General features: G+C 46.3%; 1 protein-coding gene across 1 annotated transcript; it reads left to right on the top strand.

Moving 5' to 3' along the window:
• The first annotated feature begins 465 nt into the window (after positions 1-465).
• Positions 466-23125, top strand: CWC25 (CWC25 spliceosome associated protein homolog). Its single transcript, XM_047081164.1, has 10 exons — positions 466-628; positions 2940-3112; positions 7852-8088; positions 10821-10890; positions 11614-11741; positions 12404-12467; positions 13082-13293; positions 13661-13759; positions 20784-20945; positions 21673-23125. Exons 1-10 carry the CDS (start codon positions 611-613, stop codon positions 21785-21787), a joined length of 1278 nt encoding a protein of 425 aa, XP_046937120.1. The 5' UTR covers positions 466-610; the 3' UTR covers positions 21788-23125.
• Positions 23126-23907: the final 782 nt, after the last annotated feature.

The raw sequence follows: 23907 nt of genomic DNA, 5'->3' as shown, positions 1-23907 counted from the left end.
CGGTTCGATGCTTTCTCCTTCTTTCAGTAAACTCGGCCTGGAGTAAGGGAGTTGACCCTGCGTGGAGGTTGGAGGGGAGTGCGGGCTATTTTTTTTGGAAAAGGCCGCTGCGGGGAGGTGTGCCCGGGCGAGGAGACAGACGTAGGCTGGTCGGCGCTGGGGCCCTGCGGGCAGAAGCCCGGTGCGGCCTGCGGAAGAGCCGGGAGGACGAGTCGTGGCGCGCTGCCATGGCAACAGGACCGCGGGGCGCAGCCCGCGGCCGACTGGTAACTGGACCGAGCGGCGGTGTTTCAACACACCGCTCGCGAAACCGGGTGAGGTGCCAACGAAGAGGCCCAAAACGCGAAGGCAGGCGCCGCCAATCTGGGCGTCACTGGCCGTGACGCTCGCGCTGCTGCGCGTCAGAGTGCGAAACGTCATCATCCCGCGACGCCGACGCTGTAATAGGACGCCCTCCCGGAAGTGGGCTCTAGATCTGGCAGTCGAAGTGGCAGCCGGTGGCCTCCGAGACCAGATCCGGGGAGGTCGCAGCTGAACTGTTTGTCTACGTTTCCTCCGGATCCCTCCTGAATCCTCCAGGTCCGCGCAGAGAGGAAACTTCTCCGTCGTCATGGGGGGCGGAGATCTGGTAAGTGGGGGAAGCCTGGGCGGGAGAGGACTGAGCGGGAGACCGACCGGGTCTGGGGACGGAAATTGGAGGGTGCGGGAGTGGGTGACCATGGCTACACAGCCGTGCTTTCGCGAGAAGGGAGCCGTAGCCTTGGAGAGGGGACCGATCTCTGGGGCCACGGAGGGACAGGGCGGAGACTTGGAAAGGTGTGTGAAGCGTGTCGCCAACGGTGGCGGCAGGTGTTTGCGTTGTTTGTTCGCGGGGACTCTCCCGACTGGAAATTCTGGGAGGGGGTGGTGGTGGTGGTGGTGGTGGTGGTGGTGGTGGAACCATGCTTACGAAAGGAGGCAGATATCGAGTCACGCAAGCTTTACTTTGTATGTCTTGTCTTGGGACACTTCTCTCTTCCTCAGCTGGGAGTTCAGTCATATTTTGGACTATAGTAGGTGTGGTTTGTGCCCCATTCTCTTTGCCCTTGAGCCGTATCCAGGGGTCTGTTTTAAACCTGAAGAGATCTTCATGTCCACCTTTCTGACTTCCACTCCTCGTCCGTGCTTCATTCTGATCTGTAGTGACAGAGCTTTCTTCTGAATTTATAGCACTTAAATATAAGTGATGTGGCAATTTCTCTTGAACTGCATAGTTCATTTGTAGGATGCTGAAGCCCCCGACGGGGCAAAAGACCCACAACGGCACGGTGCAAGGTCAGAAAGATGCTAATCTCTTTAAAGTGTAGCTGATTGAATCAGCAAATAGATCAATTCTACCTATCCAGTATCTGTATTAGAATTTGTTAGGTGTCACTGATTAGAATGACACCTAATTCTAATACTGAGTGTGGCTCGATCCCATGACCCTGGGATCATGACCTGAGCTGAAATCAAGAGTCATATGCTCAACTCACTGAGCCACCCAGGCACCACTTTTTGTTTTGCTTGTGTGTGTGTGTGTGTGTGTGTGTGTGTGTGTGTGTGTGTGTGTCGGGGGTGGGGGGATGATGGCCCTATGCATTGTAGGATGTTTAGCAGCATTCTTGGTCCCTAGCCACTGGATACCAGTAGCACTCTTCTCTGGATGGGGCAACCAAAAATGTGTCTGGACATTGCCAAATGTGGAGTGCATGGGGGGGGGGCAAGATCACCCATGTTAAAGGAGAGAGAGGAAGACCAGTAGGCTAAGGCCAGGGATGGGGTGGGGACAGGGGATTGAGTGACCTGATGAAGGGAAAGGAAGGACAAGGAGGAAGAGAGAAAAGAAAGAAAAGAGAGCCCTCATTGACGGAATACCTTCTCCATGCCAGATACCTTGTGTTGGTTTTCTCATTTAGGCCTCTTAACCGGTCTCCTGGTCTCCAGTCTCTGCCCTCTCCAATCCATTCTTCACATGATAGCTAGTCATGCCTGCACTGTTTAGTGTTTCCTACTGTCCACAGGATGAAGCCTACTCCATTAACATGGTTTATAAGGCCCTTATTCTATTGCTTTCTTAGTTGGTTTTGTTGATTTCATCTTGGACCCCCCCCCCCCCCCCCGGTCCCCCTTCATCAGCTTGCATGCCATATTTAGCCACACGAAATCATCTGTGCTGTGTTCTTTGTTGCCGCTGGGCCTGCGGTTGTGTGTGCTGTTCCCTCTGGAAATCTGCCCCCACTCTACCCTGCTTCCTACATCACTGGGCTAAATTATAATTGTCCTTAGATCATCACTGCTTCCAGGAAACCTTCCCTGGTTGGGAAGCTGAACCAAAGTAGTGGCTTATGGGGAAGCGGGAGAGGAGAAGCATTCTTAAAGTCCGTCAAGGTGTAGTGCGAAGGGGAGCTCAGAACCAAGGGGAGAGTCCCAGGAAGGAAGGGTGAAAGAGGTACTCGGTGGGGTTGTAAACCACGAAAGGTTGGGGTTGCAAACCAAGGTGAAGGCAGGTTAAGTGGACTCGAGAGAAGGAAGATTGTGTTCGTGAAAATGAAAGGTCCCCTGCCAAAGGCACTTGAGTTCTGTTGCCTTTTAGAGTTTACCTTCCCACCTCTCTGCCCATTCCCCCTTTACTGTCATCACTAACCCTTAGTTCAGGAATGGCCCGTGGAAGTCCGAGTCGTGTGCATTCCGAGTGAAAAGTGTTCAAAGGGAACCCGGACAAGGCCTGAAGCCTTACATACTTGAACAGAACCCCTGGATGTGTGGGAGATTGGTGGGGGCCAACCTCGCCGTTGTGAACGATGCCTTGCCCCTAGATGTCTGCCCTGGCACGCACAGGGAGCAGAGGGGTCGGTGGTGGTGGGGCCCACGCACCCACCGGCTCCCCGCATCGTCTTCTCCCTCCTTTCGCCACACAGAATCTGAAGAAGAGCTGGCACCCCCAGACCCTCCGCAATGTGGAGAAGGTGTGGAAGGCCGAGCAGAAGCATGAGGCTGAGCGGAAGAAGATCGAAGAGCTGCAGCGGGAGCTGCGGGAGGAGCGGGCCCGGGAAGAGATGCAGCGCTATGCCGAGGACGTCGGGGCCGTCAAGTGAGGGGGCAGCCGGGGCTGCGGGGAGGCGGCGGGGCTGTGGGTGTCCCAGGGTGCGGGGCCGGCCCCCAGCGGCATCTTCCTTTGGCTGCAGACCTGCTGGTTAAGAGCATGGGTTTGGGAGTCGGCCCGGCCTGAGCGCTGAGGCTGGCTTGGGGTGTCCTGGCCTCACTGTGGCACCGAGAGCAAGTTCGGGGCCTCGGTGACCTCGGTAGGACCAAGGAAGGGAGAGTGCCCAGTTCCCAAGGTTTGTGGAGGACCAAATGAGACGACACCCAAAGGGCCTAGCGCAGGCCTGGCTTGTGGCAGGCGATCGACCAATAACCAGGCCTGAGGATGCTTGCCCCCCACCCCGCCTCTCGGGACGTGTCCAGGTCTCAGACCTGCTTTTGTTTGTTTACGTACCGCGGACTCATTTCAGGGGCGCAGTGAGGCCTCGTGGAGGGAGGCAGATGGTGCGTCTGTCAGTAAAAGCTACGTGAGCGTGGACAGTCCCACCGCTCGGTTTTACCTTATTTCAGTTTCCTCTTGTATAATATGGGATAGGAATAGCAGATAATTATCAGGCTACCCGTCTCATAAACTGAGGTGGGAGGACATGTGTTCTGAGAAAAATGCAAAGCATAAAGCGTACAGCGCATTCTTAAGTTTTGCGAGAACAACACAGAGCCAGAAATGGGGTAATCGGCACCGTCTCCTTGTTCATTCTCCTCGTACGTTTGCCTTGCTCGCGTCCTTGTGGGCAAGTCCCCGGGGTGCCGTGTGGCATACTCTCCCCACTGGGTATCTAGGGCTCTTCCTTAATACTTCATGACAGGGTCTGTGACATTCAGGGTTGTGTGTGTACGTGAAACTTAGTTTCACTTCATGGAAATGGCATTAGGGACATGGTGCCCTGGGGACGTTCAGGATAATGGATTGGGGAGAAGGCCCTTCTGACTCAAGTATGAAACTTGGAATGTTTTAAAGTAAATAAGAGTTTTTAGGGGCACCTGGGTGGCTCCGTCCCTCGAGCACCCAACTCTTGGTATCGGCTCCGGTCATGATCTCACGGCTTTGTGGGTTCGAGCCCTGCCTTGGGCCCTGCACTGACAGTGCGGAGCCTCCTTGAGATTCTCTCTCTCCCTCTCTCTCTGCCCCTCCCCCACTTGCGCTGTCTCTGTCTCTTTCAAAATAGATTTTTTAAAATTTGGGAAACAAAAAGAATTTTAGAATTTTTAAATACAGCAAAATATGACATTAATATATCCGATGAGATAAGGGAATGAAGTTTTATGTTTTTTGGTACTGTAGACACGCCTTAAATTATTTTACTTTATATGCTTTATGTAAATTAAAGCCTATAAAGCAAAAAAAAAAAAATTTACTTTTTTTTTTAACAGAGTGAGCGAGAGTGTGTGGGGGAGGGAGCCGAGGGAGGGAGAGAGCGAGAATCTTAAGCAGGCTCCACCCTCAGCACGGAGCCCGAAGTGGAGCTAGATCCTACAACCCCGGGATCATGACGCTGAACTGACTAAGCCACCCAGGTGCCCCTAAATTTTTTTTTTTTTTTTTTTTTAGGTAAATTCTGCCCCCCATGTGGGGGCTCAGACTCACAGCTCTGAGATCAAGAGTTGCATGCTCTACTGACTGAGCCAACCAGACACCTATGTTATAATTTAATGCAAATAGGGGCACGTGGATGGCTCAGTTGGTTAAGCAACCAACTCAGCTCAGGTCATGATCTCGTGGTTCATGAGTTCAAACCTCGCGTTGGGCTCATTGCTGTCAGCACAGAGCCTGTTTTGGACTCTGTCCCCCCCTCTCTTTCTGCCCCGCTGACTCTTGCGTGCTCCATCTCTCTCTCAAAAATAAGTAAAAATTTAAAAAAATGTTTAATAAAAACTAACAATTGAATGTAAATAAATTTCACACATTCAAATTAATTCCTGGACAGCTTACAAAGTGAACACACATTGTTCTATGTGAAATTTTAGACTTTGTGAACCCTTGATTTTCAAACAGATACCAATTTTAGATTCAATACTCACTAGTCATAAGAGTTTGCTTTCCCACTAACCAAAAGTAAAAAAAAAAAAAAAAAAAGTGAAATTCTCTCTCTGTCTTTTTTTTTTTTTTTTAATTTTTATTTTAAAGTAATCTCTACACCCAGCATGGGGCTTAAACTCACAATCCCAAGATCAAGCATTGCATGCTCTTATGACAGAGCCAGCCAGGTGCCCCTTGAAATTTTTATTCAGCAAAGCATTACACATCATATGCCTGATGTGTCTTATTTAATCCCCAACAAACCTGTGAGGTAGGTACAGTTTTATCCTCATTTTACAGGTGAGGACACCAGGGCTCGGAGAAGGTGCTTGGCTTTAGACCTGGGGTTCAAATCCCTGTTGCCTGACTCCAGAGCTAGTGCTCTTAACCATCATGTTGATTATACGGCCTTTCAGGAAAGTGAGCTTCCTAGAATGTTCTAGGCAACACTGATCTTTCTACTCAGACTTCCTTAAGATCTGAAGTGGTCTGCCTTTCACAATCAATTCTTTTTTTTTTTTTTTTTCGCCCCAGGCACAGAAGTCCCAAAGGAAATGGTGGCCATGTTTCATGGTTATTTGCCCTTTGTCCTTGACCTTCTAAGCACTTATTATATATTTTATTTTTATGCTATTGGACATTTAGTCACAAATACAGTCCAAGGGTGGATAAAGAAATGTATTCTCTCTTTACACCTCATCCCCTTACCCCCGTGTGCTAAATGTCTCTTCATAGCCTGTTTGGCCATAGTTATCCTATGGTTTAAAAACAGACTGTACCTTGGTCTTCCCAAATCCTTCTTGAACTGCAACTTATTCTGTTAAAGAAGTCCTGGGAAAGAAGTCCTATTGGCATTGTCCATATAGTCTCCAATGGGGAGAGTGGTCACTGGGTTGAAGGCAACTGGGAGGAATCTTCAACAAACTAAGGACCATTGAGAAACCACACAAAAGCAAAATAAGTCAGTCAGAGAAAGACAGATATATTCTATGTTTTCACTCATATGTGGATCTTGAGAAACTTAACAGAAGACCATGGGGGAAGGGAAAGGGGGGAAAGTTACAAACAGAGAGGGAGGGAGGCAAACCATAAGAAACTCTTGAATACAGAGAACAAACTGAGGGTTGATGGGGGGTGGTGGAGAGGGGAACGTGGGTGATGGGCATTGAGGAGGACACTTGTTGGGATGAGCACTGGGTGTTGTATGGAAGCCAATTTGACAATAAATCATATTTAAAAAAAAAGAAACTGCACAAAAGCAAATCTTGTCAACCAGATACCAGCTCGTCCAGTTAATCCTTGGATCACTCATCACAGCTGACCCAACAACCATGACCACTGGTCCATTTCTTGCTGCCAGTGTGGCTCCTATCAAGGCAGCACATGTGATGGGGTTTCAGAGGCCTTTGTTCCCTTTATCTTGAACCACACAACAATCGATCGTGGAAAACAGACCTCTCCAAACTACAAAGCTACCTCCCAACTGCGGAGGCCTGATTTTAATAGCTGTCAAAGTCTCCTGTAGTCACTGGTTTATTCCAGCTGGAGAATGGCAAGAACCTTTAATTGCTCGAAAGACTCCACTACCTGCGGTACTCATTGTAAAGGCCCCACCACAGTCTCCCACAGTTCGCCAGGGCACGGCCCTGTCTATACTCCTCCTTCTTGACTCCAGTGGGGTGAGTGAGGCTGGGCAAGCTGGGTGGAGCCCGACCCCAGTTGCCCACAATCAGTTTTTAATTTAGACTAGAAGGTTTCTCAAACCGCTCCTTTTAATGGGAAAAAAAAACCCCAAAACAAATCTAAAACGAAAACATTATGACCCTCCATTATTGGGTTAAAATATTCTTATTAAAAATGTCCAAAGACCTAACTAGGAAGACTTTCCTTATGCTCATAGTTGTTACGTAATCGTAAACAAAAATAGATACGCCAGTTTTGAAAAGCCATATTCAAAAAACATTGAATTTAATGTTACAGGTAATACTGCTTTTGATGAAGCTACTTAGCCGCTCGCAGTGTAAACGTGCTATCGGCTGCTGCGGCGCATGCACTTAATTTGGCGTGCCTTTGCTGTCTGTTGTGGGAAGGTTCAGTTTTCCCACCATTTTTTCCCCCTCAGAAGCACAGGGCCATGTTTGTTTGGCAAATATCAGACATGACTGACATTACTGATATTGATAACTCTCTTTTGGCTTGAAAGCATAATTTCCTTCTTCACTTATCTCTGGTCTTTTCTCATCATCTTGAGTTACCTCAAATGTGGAATTCCTGCTTGTGCCCACGCTCCAAAAGACACCTCAAACAACCGCACACGTGCTCCCTGAAACTGTTCTCGGTCACGAGGTGATGCAGAATCTCTTTATTGTTTCAGATTATCCTCAAAATGAAAGCGTAACATAAGGACTTTGTAAAGGAGGCTTGAGAAGCCCTGAACAAAGGTCCGTGTCTCAGAGGATACTTTCTTCACAGAAATTGCTTTAAGTGTGGGGGAACGATCTCTCCACGAAATGGCGAGCTCCATGCTGGCAAGCACCATTTCTTCTCATGTGCCACGAGGAGCACAGCGTTTAGTCCCTACTAGGTGCTTGGAGAATGAGTCATGCTCTTGCCAGCTGCCATCTCTCCCTCGTGTTGGGGTTGTGTGTGTAGGTCTGCAAGAGCCCTACGCTTCCTTTGATTGTATTTTTTTTTTTTTTGTCTTGACCTAGGAAAAAAGAAGAAAAATTGGACTGGATGTATCAGGGTCCTGGTGGGATGGTGAACCGTGATGAGTACTTGCTGGGGCGCCCCATTGACAAGTACGTTTTTGAGAAGATGGAGGAGAAGGAGGCAGGCTGTTCTTCGGAGACAGGACTGCTCCCAGGTTCCATTTTTGCCCCATCCGGTGCCAATTCCCTCCTCGACATGGCCAGCAAAATCCGGGAGGACCCGCTCTTCATCATCAGGTACTGGCGACGGGCCGGGGAGGGTTTTTTCATAGTTGCTCAGCTTTCCAGTCGGTTTCCTCTTGACTTTGATCTGCTCTGTAAAAGGATTTGTCTCCATTTGGGCTCCCTGATGTTGGGAAGGAGGCTCCATCAAGTGTGTCTTATCTAAGCCATGTGGTAAGAGATGGCAAGTAGACCAGGGCAGACCAGATTTATTCATTTACCTTTGGCCCTTGAACAAAAAATAGGATAGAAGCAAGGTAAGGGGTACGTGGGTAGCTCAGTTGGTTAGGGGTGGTTTTGGCTCAAGTCATGATCTCGTGGTTCGCGAGATTGAGCCCCACACCAGGCTCTGTGCTGACAGTGTGGAGCTTGCTTGGGATTCGCTCTCTCTCTCTGTCTCTCAAAAAATTAAAAAAAAAAAAAAAGATGAGAAAGGCTGGCAGCTTCTTGGAAATTTGGGGAGATGTATATCGTGGGATAGGTGGGTGAACAGGCCTTCTACCTACCCCCCGGCCCTCCTTTTTTGTGCAGCCAAACTCTTTAAAAAGAATCTGCCTCGAAACCCTAATGTGTAATGTATCAAAGTGGAGTTGCATTTTGCCATATGTATAAATTTGTTTGGTTTAATTTGCAGGATTTTATTTCAAGTGGATAGGTTGAACGTTGAAAAACCTTTGTCATTTATATTTCTTCTTTTGAAAACATGTTAAAGTTATTTACATATTGGGGCACCTGGGTGGCACAGTCGGTTGAGCGTCCAACTTCAGCTCAGGTCATGATCTCATGGTTCGTGGGTTTGAGCCCTGCGTCAGGCTCTTGCTGACAGCTCGGAGCCTGGAACCTGCTTCAGATTCTGCACCTGTCTCTCTCTCTGCCCCTCCCCAACTCACACTCTGTCTCTCTCTCTCTCAAAAATAAATAAACATTAAAAAAATTTTTTTTAATAAAAAAATAAAGCTATTTACACGTTAAAGGTATTGCATAGATATATATATAAAGGTATTGTATAAAAATTTATTTATTTTGAGAGAGAGAGAGTGTGAGCAGGAGAGGTGCAGAGAGAGAGAGAGAATCCCAAGCAAGTTCCGTGCTAACAGCTCAGAGCCCGACTTGGGGCTTGAACTCAAGAACTGCGAGATCACGACCTGAGCTGAAATCAAGAGTCAGACGCTTAACTGACTGAGCCACCCAGGCGCCCCACCATTTTGTTAGCCTCTTAATTATTAATTAAATTGTGGTAATTGTGTTAGCTGTGCTGACAGGTTCAGAGCCTGGATCCTGCTTCTGATTCTGTGTGTCCCTCTCTCTCCGCTGCTTCTCCACTCACACTCTCTCTCTCCCAAAATAAATACGTTAAAAAAAAAAAAAGGTTTTCACCTTACAAAGCTGAAACTCTTTACTCATGAAACAAGAACTCCACATTTCCCCTTGCCCCAACTCCTGCGAACCACCATTCTCTTTTCTTTGAGTTCTACTACTCTAGGAACGTCATATAAGTGAAATCATACAGTAGTTATCTTTTTGTGGGACTGGGTTATTTCGCTCAGTATAATGTCTTCCAGGTTCGTCCATGTTATACTATGTATAACATGTCCTTCCTTTTTAAGGCCGAATAATATTCCATTGTATACATTTTGTTTGTCTTTTCGTCTGTCGATGGACATTTGGGTTATTTCCACTTTTTGGCCATTGTGAATAATGCTGCTGTGAACATTGATGTACAGATATTGTGCACATTATTTTATAAGCTTTTTTTTCACCTAATTATATATAGCAAGCATCTTTCTACGTCCCTATGTTTCTATAATACCATTTTTTATGTTGATATTGTGTGGTATACCATAATTTTTTTTTTTTAACGTTTATTTATTTTTGAGACAGAGAGAGACAGAGCATGAACGGGGGAGAGGCAGAGAGAGAGGGAGACACAGAATCGGAAGCAGGCTCCAGGCTCTGAGCCATCAGACCAGAGCCCGACGCGGGGCTCGAACTCACCGACTGCGAGATCGTGACCTGAGCTGAAGTCAGACGCTTAACCGACTGATCCACCCAGGCGTCCCATACCATAATTTTTTAATACTCTCTTATTAGGTCCCTAACCTGTTTCTGAATTTTCATTGTTATAATATGGACGACTCTGTAGGGACCTCTTGATTATATCCATACAGTAACAAATTCTTGGGAAAGAATTGGTTAAAGAGTGTGCAGGCAGTGATAAGTATTGCCAAATTGTCTTCCATGAAGGCTGACCAGTTTACCCTCATGAATAATGAGAGTAAGACTCATTTTTGTTTTTTTAATTTTTTTTAATGTTTATTTATTTTTGAGAGAGAGAGAGCAAGTGGGGGAGGAGCAGAGAGAGAGGGAGACGCGGAATCCGAAGCAGGCTCCAGGCTCTGAGTTGTCAGCACAGAGCCTGACACGGGCTTGAACCCACAAGCTATGAGATCATGACTTGAGCCCAAGTCAGATACTCAACTGACTGAGCCACTCAGGCATTCCCCATACTCATTCTTGTACAACAGGGAGCCAGTGTGGACTTGCGCCACACCATTCAGTCCCTTCTGCAGATTTGGGGAAGAGTCCTGACTTCCACACCATCATGTAGCTTTTAACACAGGGCCTGTCTGCGTGTATTTGGAAAAACGATTGCTATATAGATGGTCTTGTGAAGAGTACAATGAATGACTTAATCCCCTTCCCCAAAGAGATAGTCATGATTTTTATAATGTTCTCTTTCTCTTTAGAAAGAAGGAGGAAGAGAAAAAAAGAGAGGTGTTGAATAATCCCGTGAAAATGAAGAAAATCAAAGAATTGGTAAGTAGTGCATCAAATTAGGCACCAAGAGTGCCTTTTAGCTACTTCTCGTGAGAACTACTCACCATTCACTCTTACCTTGTGAGAGGGCAGACAGAATGGCTTTTACATTCTGGCTTTTAGAGACCTTCCCTTGGTGATGTTATGCAGTCTTCATTATCGAGCTCAATTAAGCTTACCTTCTCTTTTATTTTTTTGATTGGAAGAGCACCATGTGATGTCTTTTTTTTTTGTTTGTTTAGAAAAAGGGGAGTATGGGATAGGCCTGTGCAAGTCCTAATCACACAGTGTGTTCAGGGGATCAGGTGATATCAAGCCTCGAGGGCTCATTTGTCATTCACGTGACATATTCCGCGATTGTGTTTTGGATTAGTTGGCAAGGAGAATGGAAAGCTGGATCCTGCGGTCCCCGATTGCTTTCGGTGTTGCTGGGAGTTCCTCTGACAGATTGGAAATTCCCAGGCACCGGTTCTGGGGATGGTTTAAAAATACAGATTCCTAGCCCCACTTGCCAGAGATTCTGTTCAGTAGTCTAGGGGCTGTTTATGCACCCCCCAAGGTAAGACTCGCCCCCTCTTGTTGGTGGGGAAACTCCGCTGGGGTCCTGGGCCTCTGTAGTCCCGGAGGACGAAGTCAGGTACTTTCGGGCATGAACCAGGCCCCTCGGAGGGACCGACGGGGGCCTTCGTGATCTTGCATGGTTATGTTCTGGGTGTTTTGTAGTTGCAAATGAGTCTGGAAAAAAAGGAGAAGAAGAAAAAGAAGGAGAAGAAAAAGAAGCACAAGAAACATAAGCACAGAAGCTCAAGTAGCGATGGCGGCAGCAGCCAGGATGAGCGCAGCCGGGGGAGGTGAGCACGTGGGGGCGGGCCTCCCTCATTGACTCATTCACTCATTCATTCCCCACGTAGTCACGGCTGCTCTAGGCGGGGAACTGCCAGGCGCTGGGGTTTCAGTGGTGAACGCTCGTACGTGGGCCCCGTGCCCACAGAACTTTGCCATCTAGCACCAGAGTTCCTTGGAGGTCTTGGCATGGCCCCTAAAGGGCTGCCCGTAGCCTTGTAGGTCTTAGCTCAGACATCCTGGCTGTGACTTTCGTCTCAGCTTATGACTCCTCCAAGACCGAAGTGGGTTTTATGTAGGCCTTTTTTTTTTTTTTTTTAATGCATTAATGGGCCCATCTGGGCGCATTCTGTGTGCCTTCTCTGTGGAAACAGTGAGCATTGTCACCGCTGACTCACTCTTAGTCGCTGGAATAGCAAGCAGCACGAGGTGAGAGGAGAATGTGTTCAGGCGGTGGGGCTGAAGAGCCAGGCCCACGTGTTTTCACAGGAAAAACATGACTGTGCTGATGCATCTTCCAAAGACAGTCCAAAGCGAGAGCCACGCTCCCAAGTAATAGAAGTGGGGAAGGTCATGTTTGAAGCAGGAGGAGGCGTGTTTCAGCACGAGACATTTAAACTGGACCTTCATACATTTTCTTTTTCAATGAATGTGTGTTTTAATCTCTTAGAGCTCAAAAGAAGACGGCAGATTCTTCCCCTGTTTTGTCCAAAGCCCCTGGATACGGCTTACAGGTAAGGGTGTGGGCGTCTCAGAGGGAGTGACCGTGGACCAGGGAATGCGTTAACTTGAGAGCCTTTTTGGACAGAGAGCATTTCAAGCAGCCAGTCAGGCATCACATGGGAAAAAGGGAGTTTGGGCAGCCAAAGCGGGCACCGCTGGGGAACTGGCCAATTCCTTGTCCTTGAGCCTCCGACCGGGGCTGGGGGCCCTCTGAGTGGAGAGTCTAAACCACCAGTGGGGCCTGCAGGCGTTCTGCCCGTCTCTCTGCAGATAACTTACGTGAAATGCAGGCATTTTAAGCTTCAAGGTTGATGACTTTTGACAGATGGACATCCCTCTGGATCCCTTTTTCCCATAGTAGGTTTAACCTTAGGGCCTGTTCTCCACGCTCTGTCTCTTGCTCCTGCTCAGGCTTTGGTGAAGCGCCAAGCCAGTGGAGGTGACTGGGTGGGTACATTCTCTTAGGGGACTCTGCAGATAACTTTGCTAAGTTTGAGTGGTTCTCTGTGGTAACTGTGCTTCGTACAGACCCTCATTGCTCATTGATTTCCTTGCTTCACTGCATTTCCTCCTGAGCTGCACATTTTCCTCTGAATACCTTTTCTTCCTTTCCTTGGTGCTACAGATCAGGGACTCCTACCACAGCCAGGGACTGCAGAGTCCTCTGACGGCCAAACAAAAGGGAATGCATGGGTTGAAGAATTATTCCAGGTCCAGAAGCTCCTCCCACTCACCTCCCAGACATGCCAGCAAGAAGAGCACCAGAGAAGCAGGGTCCCGGGACAGGAGTTCTCGATCCCCAGGCAGAAGGTCACGGTCCCCAAGGCCAAGCAAACCGTGAGTGTGGGAATTCACTGGGAAATGGCTTGTAAGGGTGGGGGTTGCTCACCGCAGGTATTTCTGTTCATTCATTTTTCCAAACGCCTTTGCTTTATTTCCTTTACATCATTTTCCCCCACCGCTATGTAAAGCTCAGTCCCCTAGAGCTACATATTTATATATGTAGGCTCTTCGGAGTGAGTTTAGTACCAAGTCTTCTGTTTCTTTAGGTATTTGTTTTTCTTCCACCTCTGCCCTCTGTTCCCTTCAATTTGGATTGCAATTCTAAGATTGTCAGCTTTTCTCCCATCATTTGAGGGACACGATAAAAGCCCCTACCTTGAAAAGGCTTTTCTCCTTTCTGCCCTCTGTGTGTCTGTCCCAGGCACAACTCTAAGGTCAACAGGAGAGAGAGAGGCCGCACTAAGAGCCCATCGCCTAAAAAAGAGGTCTATCAAAGGCGCCACGCTCCTGGATACACCAGGTGAGTCAAGAGCCCCGTAGGTGAACTTCAGACTCTGCGGGCCTGAGTCTCGGAGTGGCTCAAACCAGGGCAGGTGGATAATCTAAATCACCTTTTTTCTTTTTTTAATTAAAAAATTTTTTTTAATTAAAAAAATTTTAACCCAAACCTCTCTCTTTGAGAGAGAACAAGACAGTGCATGAGCAGAGGAGGGGCAGAGAGAGAGGGAGACACAGAATCCAAAGCAGGCTCCAGGTTCCAAGGTGTCAGCATAGAGCCCGACACGGGGCTTGATCTCACAAGCCATCAGTCAGATCATGACCCGAGCCAAAGTTGGACACTTAACCGACTAAGCCACCCAGGCATCCTTACATCACCTTTTTGCCAAACCTGCTTTTATGCTTCATGTCAGCTTTTTTTTTTTAATATTTTATTTTTTATTTTTGAGAGAGAGAGAGAGAGAGAGAGCGTGAGCAAGGGAGGGGCAGAGAGAGAGGAAGACACAGAACTTGAAGCAGGCTTCAGGCTCTGCACTGTCAGTACAGGGCCCAACGTGGGGCTTCAACTCACAAAGTGTGAGATCCTGACCTCATGAGCTGAAGTCAGATGCCATCCAGGGGCCCCTCTTCCTGTCAGCTGTTAACAGTCTGTCCCGCCTCCCTACACTGCACACACTGAAAGGACAAAGTAAGAGTTTTAACTTGATGAACAATCGATTAAGCGACTGTCTCTGGACATCTAAGCATGTTAATTCTCTCAAGAGATTTCCACCGAGAAGCTTTTCTTGAGAGAGTGCTCCTTTCTTGAGGCACCAGCTGAAGGAGAAGCAGGGTGCTCTCCTTGAGGGCCGACACCCTAAGATGGACTCTGTGTTCACGTTGGGTGTGTAGTGGGTCAGACAGAACAGGGACATAAAGCCCTGGGACCTGAGGGGAGTTGGTTGTGCCCATGAAAGGCTGTCCCTAGGGGTCCGTCTTGCTCTTAGAATTTAGAGGAGCCAGGCAACTCTTGTGAACTTCCTTTTACTGCCCAAATTGGCTGCACGTTCGAATCACCTGGGAAGCATAAAAAAGAAAAAATCCCGTTACCCAGCTACACCCCAGCCCTACTACATCAGAGCCTCTGGGGGTGGGCAGCCAACGTTGAGAACCGCCGAGAGTCTATACCCACCACTTTTATTCACTGTGTTAAAACAGAGGCAGACCCTACATGTCCCTTGCAACTCTTAATTGCCCGACTCCCTGAGTCTCCAAGGAACAGAAACTTTTAAAAGGTTTAGTCTTGACTGACAACCTTTAAAAGTATGTTATATATTTCCCTGCCTTCCCAGACAGAGTATGTTACATAGAATTTGACCTATTATTAGTTGGCAGTTTTTCAGCTGTGCTGTAATTCATGCTGCTCTTAGGGTAGATACTTGTGAGTGTAAGTATTTGTTTCTGTGTTTTAAGGCTTGTGGGCAGCAGGCTTTTTCAGATCCTGCTTTGTTTTTCTCTCTTTTGCCATCTACCATCACTTTAAGTTTATGTATTTATTTTGAGAGAGAGACAGCATGAGCAGGGGAAAGGCAGAGAGAGAGGGAGAGAGAGAATCCCAAGCAGGCTCCACACTGTCAGCACAGAGCCTGATGCGGGGCTTGAACTCAGGAACCGTGAGATCATGACCTGAGCCGAAACCAAGAGTTGGATACTTAACCGACTGAGCCACCCAGGTGCCCCTCACTTTAGTTTGTTTTATTTTATCAGCCTTCCTTACCTCCCTTTCAATTTGTGTTGAATTTTGTGACATAAATGGTTTAGAGCCCTCAAGACCTCTCTTCCCCAGGAGTAAAAGCACAGAAACTTTAACACATAGACTTTATGATTTCATTGTCTGTTTCGGTTTGGTGTTCCAAGTGGTCAAGGTTGTTTTATGTACTTAAGATGATGCTGAATTAAGAAAAAGAAAAATTAGGGCCATAATTGAGAATTCTGTGAGAACTCTTTCTTTTGTGTATTTTAGCTGCTGATCTGAAATGACCTTCTCAATGGCTGAAAAGACGAAGGTTCTCTTTTATAGTGAGATGCTCAATTTAAAGTAATTTTTAGGGGCTCCTGGGTGGCTCAGTCAGTTAAGCGTCCGACTTCAGCTCAGGTCACAATCTCGCGGTCCGTGAGTTCGAGCCCCGCGTCGGGCTCTGGGCTGACGGCTCAGAGCCTGGAGCCTGCTTCCGATTCTGTGTCTCCCTCTCTCTCTGCCCCTCCCCCGTTAATGCTCTGTCTCTCTCTGTCTCAAAAATAAATAAACGTTAAAAAATTTAAAAAAAAAAAAATAAATAAATAAATAAATAAAGTAATTTTTATGGGCCAAGACTGTATTTTTCTTGTAAAAAATTTTCGGGGTCTTTTGGGATTCCCATTTAATTAATATTAGTTTTGATTGCTTTTGAAATTTCTTACAGGCAACACAGCCCTTTTATAAGTTAAAAATATATGTGCTCAAAACAGACCAAAAAACCACTACTATGATGTCACACCTCAGAAATGCCTAAAATTCCTTCTATTGGGCTTATAAATTGCCCAGAATAAAAGTGGCTACAGGCAATAAAAAATAAAGCTATTACTCTTCTATTAATTACTATTATTTTAGAGGCACAATTACTATTATTATCGAGGCTTAAATTATTTTGATCAGATAATACCCCTTAGAGATACATTTTATTTTGTTTTATTTTATTTTATTTTATTTTAATTCTATTCTATTCTATTCTATTCTATTCTATTCTATTCTATTCTATTCTATTCTATTCTATTCTATTCTATTCTATTTAACATTTTATTTACTTTTAAAGAGAGAGTGAGCACAACCGGGAAAGGGACAGAGAGACGGGGACACAGGATCCGAAGCGGGTTCTGCACTCTCGGCACAAGCCTGATGCGGGGCTCAAACTCACATACCCTGAGATCATGACCTGAGCTGAAGTTGGACACTCAACTGACTGTGCCACCCAGGCTCCTAATGGTTATTATTTTCTTTATTTTCGAGAGAGAGACTGCGAGTGGGGGAGAGGGGCAGAGGGAGAGGGAGATCGAGAGAGAATCCCAAGCAGGGGCTTGAACTCACAAACTGTGAGATGGTGACCTGGGCTAAAATGAAGTCAGAGGCTTAATGGACTGAGCCACCCAGGCACCCCTAATAATACACATTTTTAAAAGTTAAAAACTATTAAAAATCTTCTCACAAGAGGTGCCTTGTGAGACCCAGAGCCTGCTTCAGATTGTGTCTCCCTCGCTCTCTCTGCCCCTCCCCCCTCACACTCTGTCTTTCTCTCAAAAATAAAATAAACATGAAAAAAAAAAATCTCACAAAAACTACCAGTTCCTTGCTCTGCCTGACCTCACTTCCAGTCATGCTGCCTAGTGGCAAACACTTTCAGCTTTTTGAGTGGTTTCTTTTGGCGGCTACCTGTCTCTAAAAATATGCACATGTTGCTGTCTCTTAAGTCATCAATTTTATGTATGTATGTATGTATGATTTATTTATTTATTTTAAGATTTGATTTTTTAAAGTAATCTCTACCCCTAATGTGGGGCTTGAACTCACAATCCCAAGATCAAGAGTCTCATGTTCTACCAACTGAGCCAGCCAGGCACCCCTTAAGTCATCAATTTTATCTATCTAATCTATCTATCTATCTATCTATCTATCTATCTATATTTATATCTATTTACTTATTTATTTATTCCTATTTATCTATTTATTTTTAAGTTTACTTATTTTGAGAGAGAAAGAGCACAAGCAGGGGAGGGGAAGAAAGAAGGGGAGAGAGAGAGACAGAGACAGAGACAGAGAGGGAGAGAAACGCAAGCAGGCTCTGCACTGTTAGCACAGTGCCCGACACAGGGCTCGAACCCACAAACCGTGAGATCATGACCTGAGCCAGAGTCCAGAGCTGGGCGCTTAACCGATTGAGCCACCCAGCTGCCCCTTAAGTCATCAATTTTAGACATTAGGTATTTTCTTACTATTGGAGTAAATGAGCTCTTATACACTCCCAGTCCCATGTTTCTTCTCCCTCCATTTATTCCATTAGGTAAATATCACAGTTTTTGGTTTTGTCAATAAATGGATTCATGTTCTTCCATTATGTAAATATTGTTCATCGATACTTTTCATCGCCAAGCAGAATATTGAGGTTATATCTCTTTTTCTTGTATGAGTTTCATATTTTTTCTAGGGTCAATATTTGCCTCTTTCAGTTTTGACTTACGGATTTTATTTCTGGGAAATGTTCTTGTATCATTTCTTCGATAACTTCTTTGTTCTCTCTGATTTTTCAGAGCTCTTGTATGTTCTGATTGTTCCTTTTTAAAAGCCTTTCTCGGGGTGCCTGGGTGGCTCAGTCTCTTGAGCATCCAACTCTTGGTTTCGACTTTGGTCATGATCCCAGGGTTGTGGGATTGAGCCCTGCGTTGGGCTCCGAGCTGAGCCCGGAGCCTGCTTAGGAGTCTCTCTCTCTCTCCGCTGCCCCTTTCCCCTGCTTGCAGTCTCTCTCTCTCTCTCAAATAAAAAATTAAAAGAAAGTAAAACAAATAAAAGCCTTTCCCATTTCAATGATGTAATATCTTTTATTTATCATCTCTGAGTGAGATTTTTTTTAATTTTTATTTTTTAACGTTTATTTATTTTTGAGACAGAGAGAGACAGAGCATGAACGGGGGAGGGTCAGAGAGAGGGAGACACAGAATCTGAAACAGGCTCCAGGCTCTGAGCTGTCAGCACGGAGCCCCACGCGGGGCTCAAACTCACAAACTGCGAGATCATGACCTGAGCCGAAGTCGGCCGCTTAACCGACTGAGCCACCCAGGTGCCCCTCTGAGTGAGATTTTTAATTGTTCACTTTTTGTTGCCAATTTTAAATAGTTTTATTTAAGATGAATTGTACATTTTTAAAAGTTTCGTGGTTTATCTTTGTTAAGTTCTCTTGTCCTCTTCCTTTGGTCGCTTTCATGTGAGAGGCTTTCCTGAAATGTTTGGTGATATTTCACTGTCTCTTCATAGGCATTAAAAAGCTGAGATCACTGTATTGTGTATGGGCAGGGCTTGTCTACTGGTGGAGATTGTTTTTTTGTACTGGTTTTTAGCTGGGGACATTCTTATACCCTCTGGTTACCTTTGGTTCTCCTGTCAGGAACCATTAAATTTTTGTAGAAGAAAAAAAAATCCCCTCTGGTTGCCTGACCAATGGCTCTAACTCTGGCTGCTGGCATTTTGGGACGTTTGGCTATGCCGGATACCTCTGCAACTTCTGATTTCCTATCTGGTTAATTCTTCAGACACTACAAGAAACGTCTCCCCTTTGGAGGGTCTCCTGTATTCGTTTGGGAGAAAAATCACTGGCCTCCCCCAAGTTAGGCATGAGGTCCCAGGGTGTCTTAATTGCTTCCCATACAGACTTTAAATCATTCCCTTTGTTTTCAGCCTTACTGCCATCCTTCAAAGTACTGGGTGCCAGCAGTCCTTGAGCCTTTCCTGGATTAGTTCTGATTAGTATTGGGCACTTTATTTATTTAAAAAAAAATTTTTTTTTTAATGTTTATTTTTGAGAGGGAGGGAGACAGAGCACGAGCGGGGAAGGGACAGAGAGAGAGGGAGACACAGAATCCAAAGCAGGCTCCAGGCTCTGAGCTGTCAGCACAGAGCCCGATGCGGGGCTCGAACTCACAAGCCGTGAGATCATGACCCGAGCCGAAGTCAGACATTTAACCAACGGAGCCACCCAGGTGCCCCCTAGTATTGGGCACTTTAAAGGGATTCAGTTTTCTCTAACCTGTTAAAGCAGTTACCACTTCTTTATCCACTTCCATCTTCCAAAAATTTTTAGACATCTCTTATCCAGTGTCGTCTCCTCTCCCGTTCTCTTTGTGGTTTTTTTGAAAGGGAGCATTGCCATTTCACTGTAGACAACTGAATGTCAAGTTTTAGTGTCTTAAGTTTGTTTCTCAAAATTTGGCTCCATTTATGTATGTATGTATGTATTTGTTTTAAAGTTTTATTTATTTATTTTTAAGTAATCTTTGTGCCCATTGTGGGGCTTGAACTCATGACCCTGAGATCAAGAGTCACATGCTCTTCTGACTATGCCAGCCAGGCACCCCTTATTTTTTCTTTTAAAGGGGGATCTTTCATGGGGTACCTGCCTGGCTCAATCTGAAGAGCTGCGACTCATGATCTCGGGGTTGTTAAGTTTGAGCCCCACGTTGGGTGTAGAGATTACTACAAAAAAATAAACTTAGAGAGGGATTTTTTTTTTTTCTCTAAAGACTTTATTTTTAAGTAATCTCTACACCCCACATGGGGCTTAAACTTACAACCCCAAGATCAAGAGTCGCATGCTCTACCAACTGAGTTAGCCAGGCACCTCTAAAGGGGAATCTTCCAAATGGGTACATCACACCCATTTGAGAAGCAATGGATTCCGATTTCTCATATTGTTAAATAGTGATTGAGCTCCTTCATCACCTCCTCTTCTTGCTCCGACTTCATTTTCAATGAGTGCCAGGAAAGACTTACCTATTACTTTCTGAGGTTAAGTTGAATTGACTTGAATTCTTCAGGCATCTGGCTTCTGGCTTAGTCCTAAAGTGGTATACTCATGGGCTGCGTCCATGAATTTCTAAGCATTTCCAGTGGGTAGATGGTAGATGTCAACAGTCACATGGCTAACTTAGTCCTCCATACTTCAATAAGTTGTTGAGCAAATAGTGGAATATTTTGTTTTTGGGGGGGAATATTTTGTTTTTAATGTTTCAGAATAATCACTCCAGGGATTATAGAGAGTATGGAATCCTTCATTACAAGTCTTTGAAATTTGGATGAAACCACCTGACCCAAGATGTTAGGAAGGAAGGAAACTCATGCTGAGTTTGGCCCTGGGTTGGGCATTTCTATGGAGAGAGCAGTGCGATGGAGAACCTGGGGTCCTACCTGATTTCTGTTCTCCCTGAAGTGTTTGGTTTTATTTTGCTGGGAGAGAAGTAGACCTGATGGTTTTTGTGTTCAACAGAAAGCTCTCATCAGAGGAACTAGAGCGAAAACGGCAAGAGATGATGGAAAATGCCAAGTGGCGGGAGGAAGAGAGGCTAAACATCCTCAAGAGGCACGCTAAGGATGACGAACGGGAGCAGAAGCTGGAGAAGCTGGGCTCCCGAGATGGAAGGTTTATCCAGTGAGTGCATCTTCCTGCTGCCTAAAGGCTTTCATGGCTATGGTTCCAAGGAGGCAGTTGGGCAGCTGACTCACTCATCGTGTTCCTGGTGTTTCTGTGACTATGCAGAGAGAACGGGGAGGTCAGCCTCCAAGCCACCTTTGTTACTACTCCCAGCATCTAGCCAGACAGTGGGATGGTTTTGATTTGAGGAGAGGAGAAGTGAATTAGTATTTTCATTGAATCTCCTTGCCTTCCATTTAAATAAGAGTTCATGGCTCAGGGGGCCTTTTTCCTTTTCTTTTTTTTTTTTCTTTTTTTCTTTTTTTGCATGAACAGGGGAACGGCAGAGAGAGAGGGGGGGAGAGAGAGAATCCCAAGCAGGCTCCACGCTGTCAGCACAGAGCCTGACGTGGGGCTTGATCTCACGAACTGTGAGATCATGACCTGAGCTGAAATCAAGAGTTGGATGCTTAACTGACTGAGCCACCCAGGCGCCTCTCAGGAGGCCTTTTTCCAATGAGGCTTTACTTACTTTCCAAAACAGATAAATTTGCCCTTAGGGATATTGGTTTAAAGAATGGAGTTCCAAATGGACTCACTCCAAAGTTATCTACATGGGCTTAAAAGAGCTTGTATTTCTACATGGGCTATATGACTGGCAACCCGTTTCTTCTAATTCTGCCAAAGAGTTGACCAGCTGACAAATATTTGTAACTCATATTATTCTCCTCTCTTCTGTTCCTAGTCGCATGAAGCTGGAGAGTGCATCTACCTCCTCCCTGGAGGACCGGGTAAAACGGAATATCTACTCTCTGCAGAGAACCTCAATAGCTCTGGAGAAGAACTTTATGAAAAGATGAAAACCATCCCCTCTTTTGTTGGTTTTCCTGAATTTTCCAGGGAGGCTGCTGATCCCTTAAAAATTCTCTTTATAAGAGTTCAAGTGACTTCTTCCACAGTTGTCAAACCACCACTGTTCAAAGTGACTCTCCTCCAGCGATTCCCGAAACAGCTCACTTCCTTTAAGAACCAGTGTGACTCGCTTTATGGGACCCTCAGTAACTTTTGCTGAGTGGGTTTTGACTGTGTTTTTAATGAGTGGGCACTGGACCATGTAGGTGTGAGCACTTGCCCTGCCGTGGAAGGGCTGCTCCCTGTGGTCGTGATACTGATTATGCCACTTCTTTCCCACCCGTGTAAACTGTGTGCCTCGGTATAGACCGGACCTTTCAGAAACCTCCCTCCAGAGTCACCCAGGTAGATGGCGCCTAGTGGGGTAAATGAACATTTACTGGGTTTAGTAGATAATGGGACAGAATGATGTCTGCTTAGGGCAGAGCGAAGGGGGTGACAAAGAATCTGGAAGGGAAAACAATACAAAAAAGCACTGAATGAGCTGTTGAACTATTTGGACTATCTTTTCAACTGTAAAAGTGTAGTGTGTATGTGTATAAATGTATAATTTTTACAAGCTTTTTAAAAAGTTAGCTTTGTGAGAATATCTTGTTCGGTAAGTGACTTTACTATGTCATGGAAATGTATCTTGTTATCGAGTAATACGGTGAGGCAGGTCAGCTTTTTTTTCCCCTCTGAATCCAGCTAGTTTAGGAGAAGCCTGGGTTTGTAGATCGGATCTAGTGTATCTATCCTTTTACACTGCTTATAGTCTCCCATGTGGGCAGTGCAGTGGTGAAGTCAAATGATTTTAGGAGTCAGGACCAAATTACCAGTGTGCTCCCACCCTGGCTCTTAAAAGAAAATAAAATGGAAGCTGTTCCTTTCATGGCTTCCTTTTTATCATGTAGTAATCTTATTACAATGCTAAAATTTCAGGAGGTGTTTGCTACTAATTTTTAGTCAGGTATTAAAAAAAACCCAAAACTCATGGGACCGGTCTCCTGTCTTTACTCCTTCCCCTTTTCTATTCTTTTACCAGAAGCCTTTCATTTGACCCATGCAGTCCTAGGCCCTGTTGACCCACACATTAGCTGGGCCAGTTCCTTGTTCTGCCAATCCCTAATTCTGTTTAAAACTTACGATGCCAGGCACTGCAATACTTAAAGCCCAGTCTTTCCCCAGAAAGAAAGTAACGTACACTTGTTATTCATTTAATCACCTCATCGTGCTTCTCTATGCTAGAGTTAATTATGTCTTTTATTTTATTACTTGGTAATAAAGGCTACATTTATTTTTTGTAACTGTTTAAAGAGCAACCACGCGCGGAGTACCGAATTTACGAATTCCCCCACAGAACGATATTGACCTGTTAATTTGTGTCGAATGTATGGAGATCCTTCGTCCAAGAGGAATTATGTAACAAAGCGTGGGCAGTTTACCGAAAGATTTCATGAAGTGAGCCAGAGAATAAGACGATTATGTTTCTCGGCTGTAGGATAGAAGTCTTAAGGTGCCGCCGGTCTTTTAACTGGACCCTTTGGAGGGAGGAGGCCAAGCGGCAGGTGGGTGGACGCGCGACCCATTCATAAAACCCAGGGCTCTCGGCTTGCTTCTCTCATTGGCCCCGGGGGGAAGGGGCGTGACCCGCGGGTGGAGCGCGCTCCAGGCCCCAGGGAGTGGGAAGATCCACGCTTGGGTGGAGCGAGGGGGCGTTCCTTAGTTTTCCCGGCAGGACTGCCTTTTCCCCTCGCCGTGTTCCTCCTCTCTCCCCTGGGGTGGGATGGTACGTCCCACCCTCCTCGCATTCCCGCCCCCTCCTCCCCTCCCGAGCTGTGGCGCTGCCGCCATCTTGGCACGTCAGGTTGAGGGAAAGAGCCAAACCCTGGCTTCAGGGGGCCCGGACAGGAGGGACCCTCCGGCGGTAGACAGCGAGCCCTACCCCCAGCCCTCCTCCCGTTTTTGCTCCGGCGCGGGGCTCTGAGGCGTCCCAAGGCCGGCCGGTTCCTGTCAGGCCCGGGGAGGAGGGGCGGGCGGGGCGGCCTCTGCCTCCCCGGGACGGGCGCTACCACCCGGGCGGGGAGGA

Source organism: Lynx rufus, unplaced genomic scaffold (genome assembly GCF_022079265.1).
Source record: "Lynx rufus isolate CCGP_SWC_20201006 ecotype Redwood Valley unplaced genomic scaffold, mLynRuf1.p SCAF_18, whole genome shotgun sequence".
Lineage (NCBI taxonomy): Eukaryota > Metazoa > Chordata > Mammalia > Carnivora > Felidae > Lynx > Lynx rufus.
The sequence above is the reverse complement of the archived record's forward strand: the minus strand, read 5'-3'. Positions and strand labels throughout refer to the sequence as shown.